This window comes from Trichoderma gamsii, assembly GCF_001481775.2.
Source record: "Trichoderma gamsii strain T6085 chromosome Unknown Scaffold_30.2, whole genome shotgun sequence".
Taxonomy (NCBI): Eukaryota; Fungi; Ascomycota; class Sordariomycetes; order Hypocreales; family Hypocreaceae; genus Trichoderma; species Trichoderma gamsii.
In genome coordinates this window covers 150,569-175,003 of record NW_020171367.1, presented here as the reverse complement: position 1 = coordinate 175,003, position 24,435 = coordinate 150,569, and the positions used below count along the sequence as shown (strand labels likewise).

Here is a 24,435-nt window from a genome sequence, read left to right as displayed (position 1 = left end):
AAGTATATAGGTATGATGGCTTGTATCTTTCTCAAAAAGTTGAACAGACTTTCTCGTTTGTGATCATAAGGGAAAGTTATCCAGCATCCCAATTCTATTATCCAACACTCTAGCTGTATTACAGCACTCCGGTTATAGCTCAATAAAGCTATTAGACTATAGATAAAATTCACTATTTAATTGCTATATCTGCCTAAAAGTAGCAGCAGTAGCAGCAGTAGCCCATGCTATAGCTGGAATCTTAGATAATTGAACTGGCATGCAGGATAGGGTAGCTAATATATTAATGTGTACCATTCTTTTTATCCTGTTATTCATATAAATCTAGTCTTTGACTATTGATGACCTGTTAGATGCCATCTCGGCGTCCAATTCAGCAAGGCTAAGAGAAATTAAAGCAAGTGTTTTATTAGAAAGAACAATAGCAATGTTTCCTCCCGCAAAAGTAACATCCACGGATCGATATTCCATAGGGAGCCAGAGAAAAGGCTCTCCTCGTCGCACAAGCCACTGCATGTTTGGACTATTACCAAACTCTTCAGTAATACCAGGTATTGAATCTGGATTCTGCAACATGTTGGTGAGAAAACATTGAACTTGGACGTGAGGTGCATATCTGTATATATGCCAGGCGTCATTGCCCACGCTTAATGTCCATACCAAATTGGAATCGAAAGTCTGTAGGCATGCGCCCGTATTCAGATCCCATATCGCTGCGATGCCCTTTTCTGACAATGACCCCAAACGCTTGCCGTCCGACGAGAATTGGATATTCTTTATCGCCGTTGCAAAATAGAATGTGTAAACAATTGCGCCGTTAATCGCGTCCCTGATTTCAATTTTCGGAGTTGCGATGCTGGGAATTTCGGATCTAATCCTTTGCGAGTGAGGCTTATCCTCCGCCACCGCCAGTCGACTGCCGTTGGGAGAAAATATAATTGACTTTGCGTCGCTGGAAACTTCGAATTCACACCTGTTATGATGTGGATTTGCGGCCAAGTCCCGAATTGTAATTTCATTCCATCTCGAATATGCTAATTGCGTGCTGTCCGGAGAAAATGCCAACTGCGGCGGGGCGTAATAAACTTTGTCCCGAGTTGAACTACCGACATGGAGCTGCTGCTGACATGTTCCTGCTACAGGATCCCAAATTTCAATAGTAAAAGGATATGTTATCACAAAATAATTTGTTATGAGTGCAAGGCGTGTGCTATCCGGTGAAAATATGACTGAATGGACCTCTTCTTGTTTTACAGGGTCCACGGAAGAGGCCAGAGTAAGATCCCAGATCATGATAGTAGAGGAATCTGCAACAAAGGCCACGTCCGTGCCGTCAGGAGAAAAGGCTACGCAAGCTTCAACACTTATCGCGTTCGGAAAGTCCATGAGACAAGCGCCTGTTTTTACGTCCCAAATGCCAAGATTTTGCGACGCATAAACCGCCGCCAGGTGTGAACCATCCAGTGAAAAAGCACACTGTTCACTAAGCCAACTGCAGTCCGTGAGTTTCTGCAGACATCTACCAGTTGCGGCTTCCACGATGTAGATTGGCCCAGATTTTCTGATTCGCCTTTTTCGAGCCTTCATTCTGAGCGCGAATAGCATGCCATCTAATGTAAACTCTACATCCACAAGGCGATGTTCGCTAACTATCTGGACGCGGGAACCCGTTATTGGACTTCGAACTACTGTAATTGCGTCCTCGTCTGATGCCTCGTCTTCGTCTGATGTCTCGTCCTCGTCTGATATCTCGTCTTCGTCTGATGTCTCGTCCTCGTCCTCATCTACGTTTTGTGCATCGTGGTGGAAGACAGCTGGTTCTCGGACGTCTTGGTAGTAATCTTCCGTTTGAAGCTGCATCTCTGTCGTAAGATCCCATATTCGAAAGTCGTCCTCCTCCCAAAGTTGATTTGACAAAATTAACTGCATGCCATTGGGCGAATATGTCATTGACCCATAATACCGACCATTATTGAGCGTCTTTATACAGGTGCCACTTGTTGGATCCAAGATTCTGATGCACAAGTCGAAAGATAATGCCAATTGACTGCTGTCAGGCGAAAACACCATGCTCGTACAACCCCAGGTACCTTCGAACTCAAGTGACTGCAAGCAAGCCCCTGTGGCCCGATCCCACACCCTAAGATTATTGCTGATATCATAGGACGCTAGTCTCAGATTATCTGGCGAATACGCCAGTGAAGTAATGTCGCTTTGATGGCCTTCTAATATTTGCAAACGTGCATCCCATCCAAATCGCACGCTAGGCTTGTGTGAGATCCATTTCGCCTGGTTTGGTTCGAAAGCTTGTCGTACTATGCTAGATGTAGGAGCAAAAAGAAGAACCGAAAAGTATAATTGCAGAGGAGTAAATTCAATTGCTGGCCTGAAGGACAACACAAGCTGACGAGCATCTCTCATAAACGTGTGTAGCAGACCAAGGTCTTGTGCTGTCTAGACACACACAAAGAGTTAACCATCCCATTATAAATGACAATTCATACGAAGATTGGCTGACGTACCAATGCTTCCAGCATTTTTATAGCGATAATACCCTCCGTCAGCTTGCCCATTAGACAAAGTGCTTCTAGCCAATAAAATAAAAAGGTTTTGAGAAAGAAATGAACCATCCCATCATCTTCTAGGCTGGCTTGCGAGATAGTCTTGCCAGAAGAGTCGACTATAGAATCTCGAAGGTGATCAACCCAAAATAAACAAGCATATTTTAGAGGTCCTAGCGGATCCGGATTGGGTACACTGGATACAGAAGGTTGAGCCCCGGGATGGCGGAGCCCATATATGTCTCGTCGAAGAGTTTGTGAAAGGATCCGTATTGATTTTGAAAAGATGTCGTGGTGTTTTCGAGCTTTTCCGGAGTCGAAGATCTCGTCAGATGCGTTATCGAGCAGAAACTCTTTGGCCGATTGGTGTACGAAGTAAACCACGTCATCCTTCAAAACAAGAAAGGACCCGCACGTAGCAACGATGTCTCTCAGTTCTTCAATGCCATCGTCATTTGCGGGCATTTGAACGAACGAAGTCAACTCCAACAATGAAATTGGTCGATAAGTAAGCGACATCAGCCCTAACAATTCTAGACATATTTGTCTATCGCGCGACTCACACACTTGCTCCATCATACGCGCGTATAGCGGTCTAAGCTCAGGGGGGAAAGCAGCCATCAGATCTTGCAAATGCCGTTTCTTCACACCCCCTTTAAAAAGCTCTTTATAAATCAAGGCAACCCATAAAAAGGTGCCATTAGCATTAGCCAGCAAATGACTTTGAACAAGGTTGCGAGATTTCTGATCTAGCTTTTTGAGTATGGCCAGTTGATGGACTTTATGTTCAATGTAAACGCGAACGGCATCGGAAATTGACTGTTCGTTTAGCTCGAGAGACAACAGCAATTTTTTGGAGCCTGTGTTTAGCTTCTCCTCAATATCAGGCCAGTTTCGACTTGAGACAATCCATTTTGCATCTGATATTCCTGGCGCTTGGGCAATGAAATCAAGAAGATTCGAACGATCAACCACACACTCATCAAGACCATCAACAACGAAGACCTTGTCTTTTAAACTTGAGTTTTGTAGAATGTGTGCCAAAATATGTGACATAGCTGTCCAGGAATTGGTGTTATTGAACAATTCTTTGCCTGCGTGTTCATACTTCTCCATAACATACGCGAGAGCCAGTTCGTCTTCGCAGGCAATAGAGTAGGCCAGGCTACATAGGACTTTGGTGGCGCTGTTTAGCTGGGCATTGGTTGCCTGGCAAAAGAAGTAGCTCGGCCGCGTTACGCCGTCCGCCTTTAGTTCATCGATGAGACCGCACATGAGCATCGTCTTGCCTTTGCCAGGGTCCCCTTTGATCCACAAGAGTCCACCATCAGGATTATTGCGCCATTGGGTAAACTCGGCATTTGAGAGAATCCAAACATACGAATCTTTCAAGAGACCTCCGTTGGTGTCTTCAATTCTTTTCTTGTCAAGAGTAGGATCAGTTACATGCATGTCCCTCAGACACTTGTCCTCCTCTTCAGTTCTTTCTCTGCGTTTTTCAGTTCTTCGTCTGCGTTCTTCGATGGCCAATGGAGGATGAGACCTATCTGTCTTGGGATACCGCTCAATCAATGCCCTTGCTGTTGCAGCGGCCGTGGCGGCGGCAAAACACTGCCAACCTGAGTCTGCATTCCAGTGACCATCGGCATAGTTGGATATGCCTTTGACGATGATACATGGAAGCTCGTCCCAGATGCCTGCGCCCTCCATTTCGAATGCCAGGAGTCCATGGCGGTGAGCGACTTGGTCACGATATATTCCAGATTTCAGCGTGGTATCACCTGAGCCAAAGCGACCGATGAAAATGGAAAGATTGTGAGTCTGATCGTTGAGCCGCTGACGTTGAACGAGATGTTCATTTTCACAGCCAAGATCATCGCAAGAGAGCGCGTGAGAGTGATCACATGGTACTTCCTCGCAGCAACGATATGGCAGCAAGACTTGGTGCTTGTGGACATAGCTCGATTCAAAGAGTCGATCTTTGAGTATGCCAGGATACTCGTACTTCACCGGCCTTCGCGTTTTCTTTTGGCTGGCATGACGTTGCAGCTGTTCTAATAGTACAGCAGCGCGATTCTCCAGGCGTTCTCGCCCCTGGTTTGTTTCCATAACGGCAAGGATGCTGCGAATATTTGCGCACGGTCTCCCTAATTTGTCTTCGAGTGTTTCCTTGGTGAGAAATCTTTCATGATGTTGTCTTCCAAGGTCATATTGGATGACAGTCTTGCTGATTACAACATCTCCCAGAAGAATCTCTTCATTGTCCTTCGTGTAAGGCACCCCTCCACAAATTCCCACCAACAAAGCGAGGGTAATTCTTGGAAAGCTCGATCGAAAGCTGGATGCTGCGCTTGCTGCGCTGACTTTACCTGCATCAGGAAGAAGCACCAGCACGATGCTGAAGCTGCCCATTCGCCCAGTGGTATATGTGTTTTGATCGCCAATAGCTCTACCATACTGATCACCGTCTTCATCCCAGAATTTGTCAATCAAAAGGGCGACGGCATCGTATTCAACGGCTAAAGCACAAATGATTGCGATTTCGAAGTCGTCGCGACTGTTTGGCGGAGGCGAATTGGGACTGGCCATGCTGCCTGATTGCCGGACAAGATATGCCCATTATACAAAGGCATCAGGTATAGCGACATCAAGAGGCGACGGTGAGCTATCTGAGTGATAAAACAAATAAGTTGGAGAAATCCGCAAGGTTGAGTACACGAAAGCGTGCGGGGTTCGGCAACAGGCTGTTGCAAAAGGAATCAGGCTGCGATATAGCACCTCTTTCCGCCTCTTATTGGCTGCTGCAAAGCATGATAGGAACAAAAGTTCGAATCCAGCCAATCAGGTTGAAGTCGACGAGTTGACGTGCCGCAGCTGCATGGATGGATGTTTGGGATCACTGAATCTTCTCGTTTAGCAATTCAAGCGAATACCAACAAGCAACCATTAATCCGTGGGAAGAAATATCTCTACGTGGTATAATAAGTAGATTTCCATTTACAGATAACGCTACATCACCCACCTGGCTTGCTAAACGCAGCAACTGACAATACTTCGTATAGACTTCACTTGTTTGATCATCAAATCAGTTAGAAACGGAAAATCGAGAAACGTCCAAGAGAAAAAAAGAAAAAAAAAATGTACCATTACGAATGTTTCATATCTTATCTTCTTCTTTCTTCATGCTACCTATTCCTACAACTCCGAAACTCAGACACTGTGTGATCCTCCTCTTCCTCTTCCTCTTCCTCTCCCCTCATCTCAAAATATACGCGCAGTATATCAAGAACACAAATAAAAAAGACAAAAGGATAAAAAGCGAGGGTAATGCATCAAACAAAAGGACAAACAAATATTAGTTAAGAAACACAAATGAGCGTGTATACACATCAGCGCAACAAAGGCTTCCCTCCAACAACATACATTAAAAATGAAAAAGGAAAGATCTCTTGATATCACGAGCGAATAAAGCAGTTAGACTTTTGAAAAAAGAAATCGGCGTACGGCCGCGCGATTTTACTTCTCTTCTGAAATAAAGGAAAGAAAAAAGAAAGTCGCATAAAATTATTTGCCCCCTTCGCTCTCAACGCTTGAATTACCAGCACCCACGTTTCAGTCAGCATATTCAATATTACCAACGATATTCATTCCCCCATTTCCCACTCAAGACGCTGACATGTAAGCGCTTTCTAATAAGTCAAGACTATTATTTCCCCTCGTACTTGCCGCTCACAAGCTTCCTCGTAATCGGCACATCTACCCACGTCTGCTCTGCGAGCGACGGGTTTGAGCTAGCAGGGTTCTCTTCATCCGCAAATGGATCGCTCTCCACGGCGTCCTTGTTCACAGTCTCCAGTCTGGAGATGGAGATGCCGCTGCCGACGACATCTTCACCCGAGACAGCGTATTCCCACCTAGCTTCAACGTTGCCGGGCTGCGGCTCCACGCCGTCGGCGCCAACGATGCGGCAGACGATCTTCTGTGCGACATCTGTGAGAGTTACGTCTCCCAGTCTCCAGTAAACAATATGCTTGTCCTTCAAATGGGTGCCGCTGGGTTTCGTCTGGGCTCCGGTGGCTTTGCCGTCATATGAGACCACAAAGACAACGTTGTGGAGAGTGACGGGAGCTGTCCACTTGCATTCGGGATTGAGATGATACTGCAGGAGAAGGCCGAGCTTGTCGCCCTGAGATTTCCAAACGGGGTTGACAAGGAGAGGAACATGTTGGTTGAGAGAATGGGCCTCTGATCCGTCAGAGAAAACGCGGTAAGAGAAAGCAGTCGCGGTCTTGGAAGCAGAAAGGTGAGAAACGTCCAGGGCGTACTGGTCGGGCTGGTCAGGAGAAGCGTTGTGAACAAAGATTCGGTTGGGGCCGATGCGTTCCAAGTTGGCAAAGTTGTTGATACGAATGGTTTCATGTGCTGTACAAGTATTAGCATTTCTGCATCATGCAAGAAGAGGAAATAGTCAACTTACTCTTGGCAGTGTCAACATCGCCTGTAGGATTATTGGCAAAAGCAACCTCTCCCGTAACTGACGTGCTCTTCAGCTCGCCGCCCTCAAAGTGAGCTGAAACAGTCTCGATAATGGAGGCATTCAGTCCGGGCCCCGTCAGCTCCGGGTGCTTCGTATGATGGCTGCCGAGCGAGTTTCCGGACCGCACAGACTGGGTATCGGAGGCGGCGCTAGCCTCGGAAGCAAGTGCAGCCACGGCGGCGGGCCGAGACGACGGAGGACGAGGAGGAGATCCCGGAACGGCGGGCATGGCAGGGATGGCGTTATCTGACTGGCCATCACCAAAGTGAGGCAACACAGGCGCATAGATGGTGTTGCGCACGTCACGGCGGCCCCTCACCGTCATGGAGCGTCGGTTTATGTTGGCGGAGCCCACTCGAAGTGTATTGGCCACATTCGACAGGGCGGCCTGTGCCGCCTCAGGGTCCTCTTCTTCGATTGGTGAATTCTGAATATTAAGCTTGAAACCTTGATCGGCTTCGTCGGCAGCGGCTTCTCTCTGGGCCTCCGAGATGGGGTCGTTCATTGGTGCCCGTATTGTGAAGCCCTCCTCATCTTTGGAAACAATCGGAGAAGTGGCCTCCTGTTGGCTTGGCTGGGCTGATGACGGTTCGGATGAGGCGGTAGCCTCGGATTGCTGTTGCTCCACATTATGGTTGCCATTAACTACACTTGACGGCATCTCTGGAGCGGGAGAATCCAAAAGAGATTCGCCAGGTCCAAGGCCATTTGTGTTACCATTTCCATTCAACGACGGCTCCCCGTGCATGGCGTCGGACGATGATTGCGGCCTGCGGGCTGCATCTGGCATCTCAGGCAAGATGGACAATCGGTTGGATTCCTGGAGGTTGCTGGAGGAAGTCATCGGGGAGACGGCCCGGCCATGGCTGCTGCCAAGTCGCCCAAAGGTTGCGCCAGTTGATGATTTCTGAGGTGAGAGAGAACCGAAGCCTGCGTGGACGCTCTGTCGTCGTCGACCACCAAACATGGTACCTAATCTGCGTAGTTTGGATTCTACCATTGACAATTCGTTAGCACAGGCGCGTTGCTGGACATGCTCGTTACATACCCGGCTTAGCTTCATTGTTGGGTAGCGAATTGTGCTCGCTAACATCGTCTTCTGGCGGCGGCTGCGAGGGATTCGGCGTCGATGGAGCACTAGTCCCGCTGGCGGAATTCTGCGACATGTGCGTCGTCGAGCGTCTCGTCACCGTCCTCGATGGTGGCAGTGAGCCTTTGCCAGCAGTCACCTTTTGCACAAAGCTCTGCACTTCCCTCTCCGTGCTAATCTCCAACATCTGTGCCAGTGTCTCGACGGCGATGTCGGTGCTTCGCTGTGCCCGATCAGACTCGTGGGTTTCAAGTTGAGTCAACAGGTCACGCAGCAAGTTGACGCGCGACTCATCGAGCACCTGGAGCGTCTCAAAGATGAAGGGCGACTGCGATTCCCACTGCTGCGTGGCCGACTCAAGCTTGGACGACGCGAGGTCGACCTTTTGAGTGCTGGCCTTGCCGCCCTTCTTGGTGAGCTTGTCGGACTGGCTTCGCGCGTCGTCGAGCTCCCGGGCCATGGTGGCCAAGTTGTTTGCGATGTTGGTCATGTTCTGGGTGTCCTGGCGCTGCGGGAAGGCCCTCAGCGGCTGCTCGACATCATTGCCGAGGCGATCGGCGAACAGCTGGTGGGACTGTGCGTTGCGTTCGACGGACTCGATGATTCGGGACCACGGAACCTGGAAAACACTGCACAAACATGTTTGTTAGCGATGGCATTCGACAACCGGCCTCGAGCACAGAGGCATTGACGAGGATTCGGCGACTCACCCCAGCTCGGACTGCGCATTGGGGACTCGGAACTGGGCCAGCTTGCGCATGGCCAGCACATATTGCTCTTCGACGCGACGGCGCTCCTACAGGCGACAATTGGTCAACATCAGCTTCCTCATCTCTCTTTTTCCCATCACCGGATGTTCCGCCGGTGCTGTTGCGTACCTGGAGCCAGTCGGCGATCTCGAGGTTGATCTTGTTGATGCGCTTCATCCGGTCGTTGAGCGTCTGCACGGCCTGGCCGGGCTGCAGAACAGCCTGTGCGAAGGGCGCCCGAAAAGGGCAGCGTGTTAGTCCATTGCGCTTTGTCCAGCAGCTCGAACGAGCAGGATTGAAGATATTCCGGAGAGTAGAATGGAAGCTGTTCTCTTACCAGCATGGCCGGGTACTCTGTCCTCGCCGTCTCGTCCATGGTGGTCTGGCGACAGTCGCTCTGACTAAGTAATCAATAAATTAAAGGTAAAGGTAGGGATAGCTTCGACGCCGTTGACGCTGCGATCGACACAGGGGGATATTCAAGTATTCAAGGTAAATTGTACAAAAAGAAAGCTGGAACACGGTGCCACGTTCCTAATCGAATGCGCGCATGGCGATGTGCCCGGCTTGCTGAGGAGTGACGCCGCTCGAATGTTTTGGTGGAGAGGAAAAAGAAGGATGGTGGAGAATTGGTGACGGAAGAACTGGCGAGACGGCGATGGTAGTGCAGTCGCTGTCTGCACGGGGGAGCTCGAGCCAACCAGCGCAGCGCTGCAGCCCGCTGTAATTTGGGCCATCGGCCTTAGTGGCTGGGGCCCTTTTCTCCAGCGGTGGGTAGCAGGTGGCAGCCTCGCTGTGGGCGTTAATTGAGGAGAAGGGCCACGCCAGGCCCTGGAAACCCAAGCATGGCGCCCAATTATGGGGGGCCGATGCCGCCATGGCCAGCCTTGTCAGCACCAAAAGCAGCTGCCTGGGCCAATGGGGCGCTTTCTGGCACATTTTGGTGGCGCTGGAGGCTGCAAAACGGTGGAAGTCTGTTTTTCGGAGAAGCCTCGGGCCAATGTTTAATGAGTTTGTTTCCCTCCAAGCCAAAACCTCGACTGCATCGTCAGCTTTGGGCCATGACGGCCATGGATCCCGGCTCGGTTTCAACGAAATGGAGCCCAATCGGCTAATGACGTGTCGCCCCGGCCTGCTGGCATGATCGAGAGGGGGAGAAGCATTAATTGCTGCTTGCTTGAGAGAATAGCGTGCATAAGTTTTAATGCGCAGAGAACTGCTAAATTTAACAGTCGGGCGTTGGAATATCCACCGGAACTGATGCTATTGCCGTTGTTTCTCGACCAATAGTCAATCAACAGCCATGGCCTCCTCGGCATGGAAATCGGATCTTTCATCCGTTGATCGATATGAGATTATATCTAAAATGTATGTGAAGTATCTCCTTCATTTTCTTTCTCTTTTCATAAAGCAATGGTTGCTGACACTCAATTCGTCTCACAGCTCAGAGTCTCTCCCCTCGCATGACATGAGTGAGGCCATCACCATTGAACAAGCCGCATACGACAACTCAACCTCACGAGTATATCACCCATAGCACTACTCTTTCAACTCAATTCAATTCAATCAATCAATTACTAACAAAAATAACAGGAAGAATACAACTCTGCTTGTCAACCTAGCGCAGCCATCTCTTCTCCTCCATTCTCATCAACTCCCACAGAGCCAAGCACGGGCATCCGCATCGGCCCATATCTCAACTGCACCCCCATCTCAGACGGCATCACCTCCGAAGTCTTCCGCACTCAATCCGGCAACCAAACCCTCGCCCTCAAAGTCATCGTCGCCCACCAAAACCTCGAACCGCACAACCCCCTCCGCGAAATCAAGATCCTCCAAACCCTCAAGCCACCATGCATCCCCCTCCTCGAAACCTTCCGCGACCAAGAGCAGCGCCTCGTCCTCGCCTTTCCCTACATGCCGCTCACCCTCGCCGACATACTCGATAAAAGCCCCTCCGGCCTGGAACCATCTCACATCCGCTCCATCTTCACCGACGCCCTCCACGCCCTCGCATCCATCCACTCTCACGGCATCATCCACCGCGACATCAAGCCTTCTGCCATCCTCCTCTCCTCTCCCTCCGGCCCAGCCCACCTCTCCGACTTCGGCACCGCCTGGCACCCGACCTTCTCTTCTTCATCAGAACCACCAGCCGCCAAGATCCTCGACATCGGCACCGGCCCCTACCGCGCCCCCGAGGTACTCTTCGGCAACAAGGCCTACTCCGCCGCCGTCGACATGTGGGCTCTGGGCGCCATGCTCGCAGAGGCCATCCGCTCGCCGCCAGCGCCGCTGTTCGAGTCGCGCGCCGTCCACGAGGACGGCAACCAGCTGGGCCTGATTCTGAGCATCTTCAAGACGCTGGGCACGCCGACGCCCGAGACGTGGCCCGAGGCAAACGAGTTTCGCGTCACGCCCTTTGAGCTCTGGACCGTGTTTCCACAGAGGGGATGGGAGGTGATTTTACCGCATGTCGATGCAGGGTTTAGAGACGCCGTAGCGAGATTAGTTCGGTACGATGGGAGCAGGGCTTCGGCCGACGAGGTATGTCTCTGCTTGGGTCAGAATTTTTAACATTACGGACAAAATTACTAACATGTCCTTTTTTCTTTCTTGCAGGCTTTAGCATTCAAGTGCTTCACAAGTGACGAGTAAAGTCTGCCAAAAATCATTGGAAAATATACCAACAACCCTCTATACGCTCTATACGCATCTAGCGGGCCCTTCTCATATACATCTTGCATAATTCATCATATACATTAAACAACACCATCGTAAGATAATAATATGGCTATTCAAACGAAAGACATCCAAAAAAATAATTTTTCCTTCTAACCACGTCTTCTCTTCTGTGAATCAGCCCCCAGGTAATCAATCGGATTTCTACACAGCGGGCACGTATTCTGGCTGCTCGTTTGGAACCACTTATACAGGCACGACCGGTGGAATAAGTTCTTGCACGTCTGGCACCGCTTGTCTGCCATGCGCTTGTCCGCCGCAATGACGCTGTAGCAGATGGCACACTCGGTCTGGCCCTTGAGCGCGCCCACAATGTTTCGCTTGAGAATCTGCACACCGTCCACGACGCTGCCGCCGGAAAACGTAATCACGCCCTGGGTCGTCATGATCCAGCTGTTCCATGTGCGGTCCTTGACGGCCACGGCTTCCTGGCCCGTGACTGTGACGGATTCGATGGGGTAATTGGGCGAGACTTTGATGACGATGGAGGCTGTAAGCTCGTCAATCTCGTAGCCGACAATGACTTCTCGCGCGTTTTTGGAGATCTTGACAAGGACTTCCTGCTCTTCGTCTCCAGGAGGCTCCTGCTCATCCGCCCACGTCTGCACATCGTCAAGGGCCTCCGAGATGATCAGAGGTGAAAAGTACTTTGTCGTCCATGCCTCCACCGCAATGCGCGTTTGCTTAGAGCGGCAGTCTAGATACCAGGCTTTAAAGAGGCCAGGAATGTATTTCAGCGTGAGAAAGTACAGGTGCACGAGCAGCCAGTGCATGCTTCTTTCTTCGGGCTCTGATCTGGCGACCTTGACGTCGTAGTCTTGGATATGCTCTGTGGTAAGCTGCTCTCTCTCGAGATTCAGTGGTCGTGCGGCAGAGTGACCAAGCACATCAAACATAAAGTCCAAAAAGGGGACAATGCAGTTGTCTGTCTTGAGATTCTCGGTAAAGTCGTTTCTCAATTTATAAGAAGATGCAGAGTAGGCGTCAAAAACAAGCTTCCACGATAGCAGGTAGCTTCGAATCGGGGATGGGAACAGTGCCAGCGCTTCGTCGGGGTATCGATCCAGAGTTGGTGCGTCGAGAAGCAACGATAGCAATTCATCCGGCAGGCGAGCCTCTGTGCATGAGTTAGTCAGATATCACCAATGATATGAGGACACAAATATCTTACCTGTCTTGTCTAAAACAGTGTCAATAGATCGCTGCTCTTGGATGGCTGGAATCGCCCTGTGCAGGATATCAAAGGCAGCCGTCTGGATGTCCTGTGACTCCGAAGCAACCAGTTCATAAATGTCCGAGACGTCTTTGATACTTTTGATGGACACCTTCTCTACCTCGCGACACAGCATGGCATCTACAATCTCCAGAGGTTGGCTGCTGGCACCGCGAGGCAGCTTGAGCAATCCAATCAACGACTTGGATCGCTTGCTTGCTGATTCTCTGAGAGCATCTTGCAGGTCATCGTTTGGATCTTCCATGCTCTTCAGCGTCTTGATAAGCTTAAGAGAAGAGTGGATGAAGGGCAGAGCATCAGGAAGAGGATACTCAACCGCCCTGTCCCACAGATCCAAACTGAAATCAATGGCCTTTTCCCAGTATGAGCCAAACACATCGCTCATGCAAGGAAGCAACTGGTTCAGCACGCGACAAATCTCAGGAGAAAGCGGAGCGCTCAAAGATTCTTCATTCTCGAGCCAAGAGGTAATCTGCTTGACTGCAAAAACGATACGGTTGCTGGCTACAGGCAGCTGCCCACTCTCGTATACTTGCGCAGATAGATTGAGCAAGACGAGCGTTATCATGGTCTTGTCGCCACTTGCAGAAGCGCCTGCGATGTCACTAACAAGGCGATTAAGGAAAGTGCTCGCAAGCTTGGAAGTCTCCAAGGTCTCTCCGAGGCCCGAGAGCATAGCAGCGGCGAGAAGAGCCGTTTCAGGAGCCGCCTTTGTCAGCACTGGCTTGAGTAGAGCCTCTTCCAGCTCTGACGACAGGCTATGAGCCTCAGAAAAGACCTGTACAATCTCACTCATAGCACGAGCACTGTACACGCCTCTGGGTGTCAGCTCCTTCGATTCCTCCTTGAGAAGATCCACCAGTCCACGGAAAATGTGAGCCTGTTCATTGTCCACAGAATTATCCCACCACTTTGACACCAGCGACTTCTTGTTAATGAAGTTCTTCAGCGTAGTCACCAGAGATTCTGCCTCTGACACGGACTCGTCAGACTCCAAGCCAAGCCACAGTGAGTTTTCGTCCATGGAGTCGATCTGGTCAGTAACGAGTTGTATGGTGAGGCACTGGATAAAGAGCAACTCGATCTGAAACTCGCGTGGAAGGGTAGCGATATCAATACCTTCTTTCAAAAGGATCGCAGAATAAAGAGACATTCTCAAAGGTATAGAGCGGCCTTTCTTGTCTCTGTGCACGCGAACCTCGGTCGGACGATCTGCGGATTTTGTCAAAGTAACGGCGCCACCCAGACTGTTTGTGATGGACAATGAGGGGTTGATAGGCTGATCCAAAAATGGTGCTAGCTTCTGCATCCAAATGTTTGTGCTTGGGAAGATGTCTTCAACGGCGATGCCAGCCGTGTGTGCTTGCTGAGCCTGCTTGGAGAGAGTTTCAATATCCAACGACTGGGGGCCTGCTCGCTCGAGGTTGTCGTGAATGATTTGAATTACCGGCTGATTGCCCGATCCACCTCCTTGAAGCAGTGCTCGAATTGCAATGGCCTTTGATGAAACAACGGTGTTGCCAAGTTCAGTCAGACTCAACAACTGCGCAACCAAAGCAGCATGGAGAGAGCTATCCTCGGTGAAGAGCTTTGGCTTTCCCTTGGCAAGAATTTCCAATGCTCTCAGCGCTGGCTCCACAAATTCAGGCTCTTTATCGAGGATTTCCAGTACCTTCTCAGAGAGTTGCTTGCAGTTCTCGTCAGAAAGACCTTGACCAGTCATACCAGCTTCTAGCAGACCCCATCCAGATGCTTCGCCCTTTATAGCCTCGATCGCTTCCGTGACGATATAAGTCTGGAGCTTAGCGTCGGCTTGGGTAGGCTCAGAAGCCTTTTCTTCAGAAATAAGGGATGTAAGAGCTGAGTTGCGGACAACACGGTCAGAGACTTCCGAGACTGCCTCGACCCAAGCGCCCCAAATCTTGCGGTAGGTTGGTTCTCTTGATGGAATGGCCCCCAGGAGGTTGAGGCAGGAAAGAAGGGGCCTGCTTGAAGCAGATTGAATAACCTTTTCGATGGAGTCTCCCGCAGCTGCCGACAAGAATTCAGCAGTTTTGTCTCCTGTCTCGCCATCGAAAAGATGTTGAGAGGTGCTGAGCGCATATTCTAGGACTCCTGCAGCGCCAAATGGTTTCATATTTCGATTTCGCAAAATGTCTATACAATGGCTGATGACTTTCTTGGAGGGAGCGGCTGTCTGCTCCGGCAGAGATTCGCCAAGATTAACCAGCTTTCTGTGGATTTCTCCGACGAGGCTGAACCATCGTCGACCCTCTTCAAAGATCTTCTCCTGAGACGACTGATACTCTCGGGACACCTCCGGGAGAGAATTAGAGATCCTGCTGCATAGTATATCAGCCAAACGTTCCCACTCCTCTGCCGATACGGAAACGACATTTGGAGAGCTGCGTAGGACAGTAAGATGAGCTTCGACTAGAATAGTCATGGCGTTTGGCCCAAGCGGAACAGCCACAGGCTTGTCGGATATGGTCAGGAGAAAGTCTTCGAAAATGGGGCAAATCTGCCGGCGGGCAAAGTCGAGTTTCTCCTCTTCGGGAAGATTTTTATTTAGGCGTTTGAGGGTATCGATGAAGCACTTCCAGGCCATGGAAGTATTCGTCCGGGGCTCCTCACGATTCGTCACACCGGCTTTTACAGCCTCCAGAAATTCAGAAGCCGTCTCCAGCTTGGTAATCTGGTCTTCTGGAAGGACAGAAATGAGCTCGTCGAGGTGTTCCCAGAACTTGGCAGGGCAGCCCTGTGAGCCCTTTTCGATAAACTGCCGTAGCCGCAAGAGCGCAGGCTTCTTTTCTTTGGGGGAAGGCGTCCAGATATCGGGCGCAACTTGTGATAGCCTCGTCAGCGCCCGGACATAGTCGAGCGCGGAACCAGTCTGGCTCGTCTTGAGGCCGCCTGTAACTATGGCCTGTTTCGCCTGGGTAGACTCGGCATAGGGAAGTTTGCGACTGAGGCACGTAATGACAAGGTGGCATACGGACCTGCGCACAGAGGAGTCGCTGAAGGTAATCGCGCGCCACACAGTCTCCTCGTCAAAGAACTCGTCGAGTTTGTGGCTCTGCTTGCTGATTTCTTCATCGTTTAGTCGTTGGAGGAGGCTGAGGACCAGCGACAAGCCGGTGCCAACGACTCTGAGATATTTGGCTTCTGCGTCATCTTTGGTCGTCGATCGCTCATCGCTCAGGGTATCTTGTGTTTCCCGGATCGCAACAAGGGCGTAGTCGAGGATCTGCGTCTGGCATTTCCTCCAAAAGGCCGCGACCTTTTCTGGAGTGTTGATGAAGGAAGAGAGGCCATCGCTGGCGGCGCGCGCAACTCCTCGATCCCGGTCATAGAGGCCGGCCAGCCACGCGCCCACAATCTTCGGGATATGTCGTTCTGCACGCCTCCTCGCAGACTTGATGAGCTCAAACTGCAGGTTGTGAGCCAACTCGCGCACTCGGCGAGCGTTGTCGATGGCTGTTCGTGGGTAGATGTCGGTCCAGACGTCCAGAATGGCATCCTCGACGCCGCCGTTCTTCTCAAAAGGCTGTGCCTGCACATAGACCAGCAAATCCTCCAGAGCCTTGGTCTTTGTGGTGCTGTCCTTCTTCAGCAGGTTCTTGAGAGACACGACGACATTCGGATCCGACACGGCGCTAAATGACGGGGGTTCGGTGAGGTACGACAGGGTGCCAGTCCCGCCCGGGGCACCGAAGCCGCCGAACTTGGCTCCCGAAGCACGGCTGGCAGCGGCGGTGCGCTTCATGGTTGGTCGGTTTGAGAGAGGCTGAAGCTGCAGAGGGGTCGGAGAAGGAGGAGGCGCGAGAAAAGGAGGGCGTTGCGCGAGGCGGAAGGAGTTGAGAAGCGCTTCGCCAGATGGTGATGAGGACTTGAAGGTTCGAAATTGTGGAAGAGGGACCGAAAATTACTAATAGCTGGATGCGTGGGCTTGCCGCTGTAAAAGCCGCCTGTGATGTCAGCATCGCCTGCCAGAGCGCTTGCAGCTCGCCGCGTTTAGTGACGAGTCACGCCGGTTACAGCGGGGTTGCTGCTGGGCGAGTGTTATCGATACCAAGGTTAACGAGCATTAGGTAAGCGCCACTGGGGAATATTCGCGCTGTTAGGCTTGTGTATTTGAAATCAAGCGGCGCGGAAGCTAATGCTACTGTCGAAAAAGGAATAATGTTTAGAAGCTTTGAATAGAGGTCGGGGACAAATAGAGTCTAGCTAATGGATTGGGGAGATGATGGAAGACGTAGGTTTAAAAGATGGCTTATCGCCCAAAGCTTGTCTGCGTTTGCTTTGAGAGCGAAATTCATGTTTATTTCTCTCTCTGTATCTCTACTCAGTGCATAGCTCGATAAGCCTCTGCCGATTCAGGCAAGAGCAGTGAATAAGGTTGCGGAATGGGTCGATTAACTCAGCACATTAGGTAACGGCCGCAAAATGCATCTCTGCCGAAAGAAGCTCGAGATCCGACAATCTTGAATTCTTTTCAATGCGTCGAGGCGGTCTGATGCGGTGTAAGTCAACTGGCACTAAGCATCGCATAGGCCGCTAATTGGTATGACAAAATGACTTGCAGATGCTTTGATGAGACTGTTTGAGGCCAATGAGATGGCGACGCAACGTGCAGACTGCAGCATCTGACCAACAACTCCAACGAGAATACATAAGGAATAGCCATTTTGAGTCTAGGATATGTGTGCTAATTTCCGTCTTCTCGACTCAAAAATGGAATGCCGTGGGTGTATTACTTGGTATATTGCCTCTTTAGTCCTTTCAGCGCTTTGCGCAAATCACATGATAAAGGCAGAAACACATGTTACTCCGCAATTGAACCACTTCAGCTTACTACAAGTATATGCAGGTATAATCTGAGAACAGCACGCAAATTTGCACTTTACGCCACAGGTTCAAGTTACCATGGGCGCAGCCACAGGAAGGAACCCTTATAAACTTCTTGGAGCTTCGTCTTTTCGCCTTCTGGAAGTATGGCGTACAGGAAACGGTGATATTGCGGGGCACCTCGAAACATTTTCACTAAGTTCTCAAGACTATCCCAGCTTTGCTACTGTTTCGTATGCATGGGGTAAAGTAACGAGGAATAAGTCGATTGACTTGGATGGCGAACCATTTGCCGTGTTAGACAGCACCTATCCTCTTCTTGAAGCTATCTGTGACAACGCAAATCTCAAACCGTATACATGGTTCTGGATTGATTCTATATGCATCAATAGCGATGATGATGAGGAACGTGCGTCTCAAGTCCAGTTAATGGGCCAGTTATATGAGAGCTCGTACATTACCATTGTCTGGCTAGGAGCAGGAGATATTGAATCCGACCAGGGAATGGATTTTTTCCTCACCCTTAGCCAAAGAAGAGACGAACTGGTTGAAACTTGGAAAGAAAGACAGTCCAGGGAAATGCCTTCAGATCTGAACATCCCCGAGAAGTGGAGGGTACTGAGAGAACTTTTGCAAAGGCCGTGGTGGAGAAGAGTATGGACGATACAGGAGTTCATTCTGCCACGTCGTCTAGTCTTCTTCTGCGGAAACAAGCATATGTTGCACTCGCAGTTTCCGAAAGCAATGTACGCTATCTCTTGTTGCAATCCAGATGAGTCCCTTATTGGGAGCAATACCCGGAATGCAGCCTGGAACAGACGCAGACTTCGTCAGTGGAGTGAACGCCAACGGAGGAGCGGACAGCAAAGTCCCATTGAGATGAGCCTCATCGCTTTGGTTGCTTACACGAGTGACTGCTTTGTCACCAATCCCAAGGATCGAATTTATGCTTTGCTGGGATTGGCAAACAAGGAGGACAGAAGTGTTGTTGGCCAGCCAAACTATCGCAGCGATGTTTCGGCTGAGACTATATATACAAATGTCGTCAGATCCTTTATTAAGACCTACAACAGCTTAGACATTATTTGCTTCGCAACCCTTTTCAACAGCTCAAACCAGCTCCCAGAACAGAACAAAGTAGTAGTTACCGCACCATCTTGGGTTCCCAATTGGAATATCCGTGTTCAGGTTTTCGTGACCCCTCTCTTGGTCAGCCAAAGCGGTATCTCTTACATTGGCAACTTTCGTCCTATTGTTGACAGGTCGGACACGGAACATCCAGCCCTCTATACTGCGGCCGGAAATACTTTGCCTGAATGTTCAATCTCGGACGACTCTAAGATGACCTGCAAGGGCATCATCTTGGACTGTGTTGACGGTCTTGGAACCACACGTGTTACGCCAAAAGGCGGGGATCCGGACCAGCATGATTCGAAGCTCGTTCCGTCGCCGTCAGATAGAAATCGAGACACTGATCGATCAACTTCAAACTATGACTTTGCGCAGCGTAGAGAACAAGCCAGTAGATTATTGGACAAACTCATTCGCAGCATGGTTCTCGATCGACAAGACCGCTATCTCAGCATTCGCACTCCCTTGGACCGATTCAGAGTAGAGTTTGCGCACCTCATGGCTTCCAGGGAGAGTAACAGGAACACATCTGCTTATAAGCGGTTCTATGCCTGGGTCAATGACAATGAAGGGCTTGAAATATGGGGATTCAAGCTAAAGGAGCTTTTTCAGTCTGCTTCAATGGCCACAGTCCCACCAGACTTTGACCTTTCGGAACAGAGAGAAGATGGCCTCCCGTCTAGACTAAACGACACGACCGGTCCACGGGAAATGAGGAAGAGGCTGATGGTGACGGAGCAAGGGTTCGTGGGTATGGCGCCGTCGCAGGCGAAAAGGGGTGATGTTGTGTGTGTCTTGTATGGATGCCGTGTACCTGTTTTGCTTCGATCCCGTGGGGACAACTACAAATTTATTGGCGAGTGTTATGTCGATGGATTTATGAATGGCGAGGTTTTTGATAGAAGCCTCAAGAGTAGGGATTTGGTACTGGTATAAAACAGTTATTAAGTAAAAAAACTATTAAAATAATGAGTAATAAGCTTTATACTACTTTTCTCAATTTGAAACAATATTTATCTCTACTATTTTTTAATAAATTCAATAATTGGTTTTTTAAAAAAATACAGCCCCTGCATAAGGCTTGCCGAAAACGCCACTCGACATCCGACACTCTCTGCTTCTACACTTCGGTACCAGATGGGGTGTTTACATGTGCAGTCTCTTCAATTGCTTTACTGTAACTCCAGACAATAAAGCCGCATGGCAACACTGGTGCGATGTATCAAATCAATGTACCAGGTATAGCACCATCGTACGAGCATGCTAATATCGCAAGCAGTGCGGCAATTTAGCCTCGAGGCTCCTGATAGGCACTCAAAGTGCCTCGAGTCCGTGCATCCCGCCAAGTTGCCACTGGCCCGCCCAAGCCGCGTTTGCCTGCTGCGCTGCCACACCAACAAAAGAACGCAAAACAGGCCGATCGTCGTCCCAAGTGCCATGTGTCTTCTTCGAGCGTTGCATCAGATGCCCTTTTGCCGGCCACACCCGCGCTGCATTAGCGCATTTGCCCGAGCATCACCGGCGATTTTGCGTCTCTCCACGGATTCCTGGCTTCGTCGAGCCACTTCTCCATGTTCCTCTCCCTCAGCCCGTTTTCACGTGATGCCCGTCTCGTCGCTGGCATCTTGTTTCGCCCCCAGCCCGCCGCAAATGGCACTGATTGGCCTCTGCTGAGGCGGCTTGGCTCGGTCAATTCGGCCGCCAACCCCACTGTGACGTCGCCCCAGCGCTACCCCGGCCTCTAGAGCGCGCTGAAAAGGGCACCAGCTTTGCTTTGGGAACGTCGCTTGATATCGCTGGTGGGGAATCTGGGGCCCCTGCATAAGAAGTGGACGTGCATCTTGGAGTCGATGCTAGTGAGGACGGAGTATCAGAAGCAGAGATGCCATTGATTGATTGCTGCCTGCCAGTAGTAAGTAGTGTTTGCTGTATATCCCTTGCCGTATTATACTGACACAGTGGCGGTCACGATGCTTACTGCAGTGCTGCAATCTCACTGCTAGACAGCATGAGGCATGTGGCGAGCCTTGATAGGTACATCCAGCATGCAGCATCCGATCCATGGCAAACCTACAGTACCTCTGCACTGCTGTAGGCGCTGAAGAGTTCCAAGTCTTGCTCCAAACGGGGCAGTTCCGCCTGGGGTGGAGCGGCTACGAGCCACTGAGCTGAACCCACCGTCCAGCGCTGTTTAGCGGATTTACCCCGCAGGCCTCGCTGACCCCAGCGCGGTGACCAGAGTTGGCTCACCTTCAGTCCAGATAAGCCGCTGATGTGCATCCCACGATTCGTGCTTGTTACCTGTACTTAGTAGCTGCCCTCGCACATCGTTGCTCTCCTCCTTTCTCCCTCACTCTTCTCTTCTTCCTCCTCCTCCTCGTAATCTTCTCTCTACATAACCACCAAACATCACTCGCCCTTCCACCTCTCCTTTATAATACTCCGTTGCCTCTCTTTATACCATTCCAGCCCTGGTGGTCGAAGTAACCTCCCTCTCTACCATCTCTCTGCTCTGGCCGTTCCCCGCACACCCGGCTCTGCCCGAGTTCCATGTCACATGCAATTGCTGCTGGGGTGATTCAGTTTGACACTTTCTATTCGGTACGTGATTTCGCTTCATCGTGACGCTGTCAATGCCCTGCTTTTGCGGCAGATCAAAGTGGTGTGCTAATGCTGATTTGTCGCCAGACCCGGTAGTGCATTCTTCGCTCCGCGATTGGCTCGATATCCTCCACAATGCTGCCAGCTTCGCAAATCGCCTCGCCTCGCGCCAGGCTTCTCCTCGCCCGCGGTGCTCTGGCTTCTGCGCAATCAAGTACCAGCCAGCAGTGCCGACAATTCTGCGGCTTCGATCTTGGACGCCAGCGCCAGCGCGTCTACGCCTTGAAATATATGGTTAACCGACACCTGTCCCCGGAGAACCCCAAGGCAGGGAGCACCAAATCAGCCGCCTCTCCTTCTGGAAAGTACACCAGAGTAAAGGACATCAAGTCGTGGTCGGATGACTTGTCTGGGGCCCGTCCCGGTCGCAACATCGAGGATGTCGAGCGGGAGGCCATCAACCATCTGTTCAACAAGGAGGATAGCGTATGGACATTGCTGCAGAATCTCCGACAGCAAATGCATCCACACCGCAGTTCCGGCAAAGTCACAGCCGAGAACGTTTTGAAAGCCACTACAGGCGACAGCCTCAGCTTCATCGACCCCATTACCAACCGCAAGGTGACTCGCGGCGAGCATGGCAAGTACTCGGCCACAGGCTTCGATGACCCGAATGCACCTCGAAAATTGACTCCTGAAGAGGAGTCGAAGCAGTACACAGATCTCGGCGACTACAAGCCCGCTAAATGGAACGAGCCCGATGGTCTACCCCAATTGACCCCCGAGGAGCGATCCAAGCTATACGAGGACTTGCCTGAGTACTCCAAGATGAAGATTGACGATCCAAACGCACCACGAAAGCTGACCCCTGAAGAAGAGTCAAAGAACTACGACGATTTGGACCAGTACAAGCCCGTGACGTGGAACGAGCCAGATGGCCTCCCACAGCTTACACCCGAAGAACAGTCCAAGCTTTACGAAGATCTTGACAAGTATGGCCCCGTTAGGTGGCATGAGCCTGACGGACTGCAAGAGAGAAGCCAGGAAGAAAAGTCCAAGGATTACAAAGACCTGCACAAATATGGCCCCGTCACCTGGGACGAGCCAAATGGCCTTCGTCGCTTGACTCCAGAGGAAAAGTCGAAAAACTACACAGATCTGCATGCGTACGGCAACCCCTTTACCTGCCGGGAATCTGTGCTCAAGGACTACGAGGCCATTGAGAACGACCCCACGCCAAAGGCAGAGCCAATTGCTGCCAAGGTTGAGGTGCGTGATTGTAAGCCAGAGCAATATGATGACCTGGACAAGTACGGACCTGTTCGTTGGAATGAGCCCGATGGCCTCCGCCCATTGACTCCTGAGGAGCTTTCTAAAAACTACGAGGACCTCAACCGGTACGCGCAATATCCCAATGCTGGCCCTGCGGTTCCGCGAATTCACCCAGAAGAGGCATCCAAGGCGTACCGAGACTTGCCCCAATACTCTGCATTCCCCAATGCAGGGCCGGCAGTAGAGAGAATCCATCCGGAAGAAGCCTCCAAGGTCTACAAGGACCTTCCTGGCTATGCCATTGACGGATACGAAGAACCAGACAAGATTCGCCACATCCACCCCGAGGAGTTGACAAAGAATTACACTGATTTGAACGCATATGAGCCTCAGGCCTTTGACTCTCCTGATACGCCTTACCCTATGCACCCTGAGGAAGCGTCCAAGGCGTACAAGGATCTCCATGGTTACAAGGCAGCCCCTCCAGATGTGGAGAGCGAGCTGGAGACGTTGACGGCGGATGAGATTCGAAGCCAGGTGTTGAGCAGGGCCAACGTGGGTGCTAAAGAGGTGGCAGTAGAAAAAGATGAGGCAGAGATGGAACTGAGTTCTATGGATGAGAGTTTTCCCAGTGAGTTGTCAAAATCCGAAGCCGAACCGATCGAACGCATCACCGGTAGACTGGCCCAGTTACGCGCCGAGAAGGACCCCTACTCTAACGATCCAAAGGGACTAGAAACTAGCTATTCGGAGGAGTGTGGCAGTGAGGCGGCGGCGGCGGCCGTAGTCAAGCACTACGAGTCCTCGCCAGCCTCTGCCGCAGCGGTAACAGATGAGCCAACCATGTACAAGATCCTCGCCTTCGACAAGTCAACCGAATCTGTTAGCGTTGCCGAGACCACATCCGACGATCATGACGTTTCTACTCCCGCAAAACTGACGGACGTGTTGCTGCAACTGTCGCACCCGTCCAAATTTCTCCCTTACTTTAAACCACTACAGGAGCGCGGCTACGATATCCAATCAGGCGGCGGCGACGTGCTTATTTTCCGCAAGAACCGGCCTGCTTCCCCCAACGCCAGCGATCTTCCTTCCGACCCGGTGCCCAGCAACACAAACCCCACGCGCATCAATCCCGTTGATATGATGGGGCAGTCGGTGACGGGCAAGTTTGCCAGCCCTACTGGATTCGTTAACTACGACGACAGTCTTGAGGATTACCACAAGAAGCGAGCTCCACCTTATAGCAGCACTAATACACAAAAGAGCGCTCCCGAGCGGCCAGTAGCTCCCGAGAAGAAGAAGAGGAGCTTTGGCAAGAAGCTTGTGATGGGCACTGTGTGGGTAGGAGGAGCAGCGTATGCTGTTGGGGCTGTCGCAGAGCACCTTTCGGCCAAATAAGCAGAATGGCTCAGGCTATATTTGTTACTTGATTGCTAGTCTTTTTTTTTCCCTTTTCATTTCCAAGATTGGCTGCATAAGGGCCACTCCCACGACGACATGCATAGGCTCGGGAGTAGGAGTTTGTTTGCATTTATCATTTCTCCTCTTAGTCTTGTCCTTTTACTCCGCTTCTTCTCTTTCCGCTTTTCTTTTCGCTTCTTTTATTTCTTCTCTTCTTTTTTCAACTACGGGATCAAGTTTGAAATACCCCCCTCGATCGCGAATGC

The 24,435-nt window shown here is 50.8% G+C and overlaps 6 protein-coding genes across 6 annotated transcripts; 3 read left to right on the top strand and 3 right to left on the bottom strand.

The window, feature by feature from the left end:
• Window positions 1-324: 324 nt before the first annotated feature.
• TGAM01_v207808 (hypothetical protein) lies at window positions 325-5,150 on the bottom strand (the record flags this gene model as incomplete). Its single annotated transcript, XM_024550176.1, has 2 exons — window positions 325-2,454; window positions 2,505-5,150. 2 exons carry the CDS (start codon window positions 5,148-5,150, stop codon window positions 325-327), a joined length of 4,776 nt encoding a protein of 1,591 aa, XP_024405071.1.
• Window positions 5,151-6,267: 1,117 nt separating this feature from the next.
• On the bottom strand, window positions 6,268-9,313 carry TGAM01_v207807 (hypothetical protein; the record flags this gene model as incomplete). Its single annotated transcript, XM_024550175.1, has 6 exons — window positions 6,268-6,983; window positions 7,039-8,091; window positions 8,147-8,817; window positions 8,899-8,984; window positions 9,067-9,159; window positions 9,275-9,313. The coding sequence occupies 6 exons, from the start codon at window positions 9,311-9,313 to the stop codon at window positions 6,268-6,270; spliced, it is 2,658 nt and encodes an 885-aa protein (XP_024405070.1).
• A 927-nt stretch (window positions 9,314-10,240) lies between these two features.
• Window positions 10,241-11,595, top strand: TGAM01_v207805 (CMGC protein kinase; the record flags this gene model as incomplete). Its single annotated transcript, XM_018805331.1, has 4 exons — window positions 10,241-10,305; window positions 10,381-10,459; window positions 10,531-11,484; window positions 11,560-11,595. 4 exons carry the CDS (start codon window positions 10,241-10,243, stop codon window positions 11,593-11,595), a joined length of 1,134 nt encoding a protein of 377 aa, XP_018661502.1.
• A 176-nt stretch (window positions 11,596-11,771) lies between these two features.
• TGAM01_v207806 (hypothetical protein) lies at window positions 11,772-16,679 on the bottom strand (the record flags this gene model as incomplete). Its single annotated transcript, XM_018805332.2, has 3 exons — window positions 11,772-11,823; window positions 11,911-12,796; window positions 12,851-16,679. The coding sequence occupies 3 exons, from the start codon at window positions 16,677-16,679 to the stop codon at window positions 11,772-11,774; spliced, it is 4,767 nt and encodes a 1,588-aa protein (XP_018661503.2).
• Window positions 16,680-17,839: 1,160 nt separating this feature from the next.
• Window positions 17,840-19,828, top strand: TGAM01_v207804 (heterokaryon incompatibility protein; the record flags this gene model as incomplete). Its single annotated transcript, XM_018805333.1, has 1 exon — window positions 17,840-19,828. One exon carries the CDS (start codon window positions 17,840-17,842, stop codon window positions 19,826-19,828), a length of 1,989 nt encoding a protein of 662 aa, XP_018661504.1.
• A 1,800-nt stretch (window positions 19,829-21,628) lies between these two features.
• Window positions 21,629-24,166, top strand: TGAM01_v207803 (hypothetical protein; the record flags this gene model as incomplete). The annotated part of the gene is made up of 1 exon (XM_018805334.1): window positions 21,629-24,166. The coding sequence occupies one exon, from the start codon at window positions 21,629-21,631 to the stop codon at window positions 24,164-24,166; it is 2,538 nt and encodes an 845-aa protein (XP_018661505.1).
• Window positions 24,167-24,435: the final 269 nt, after the last annotated feature.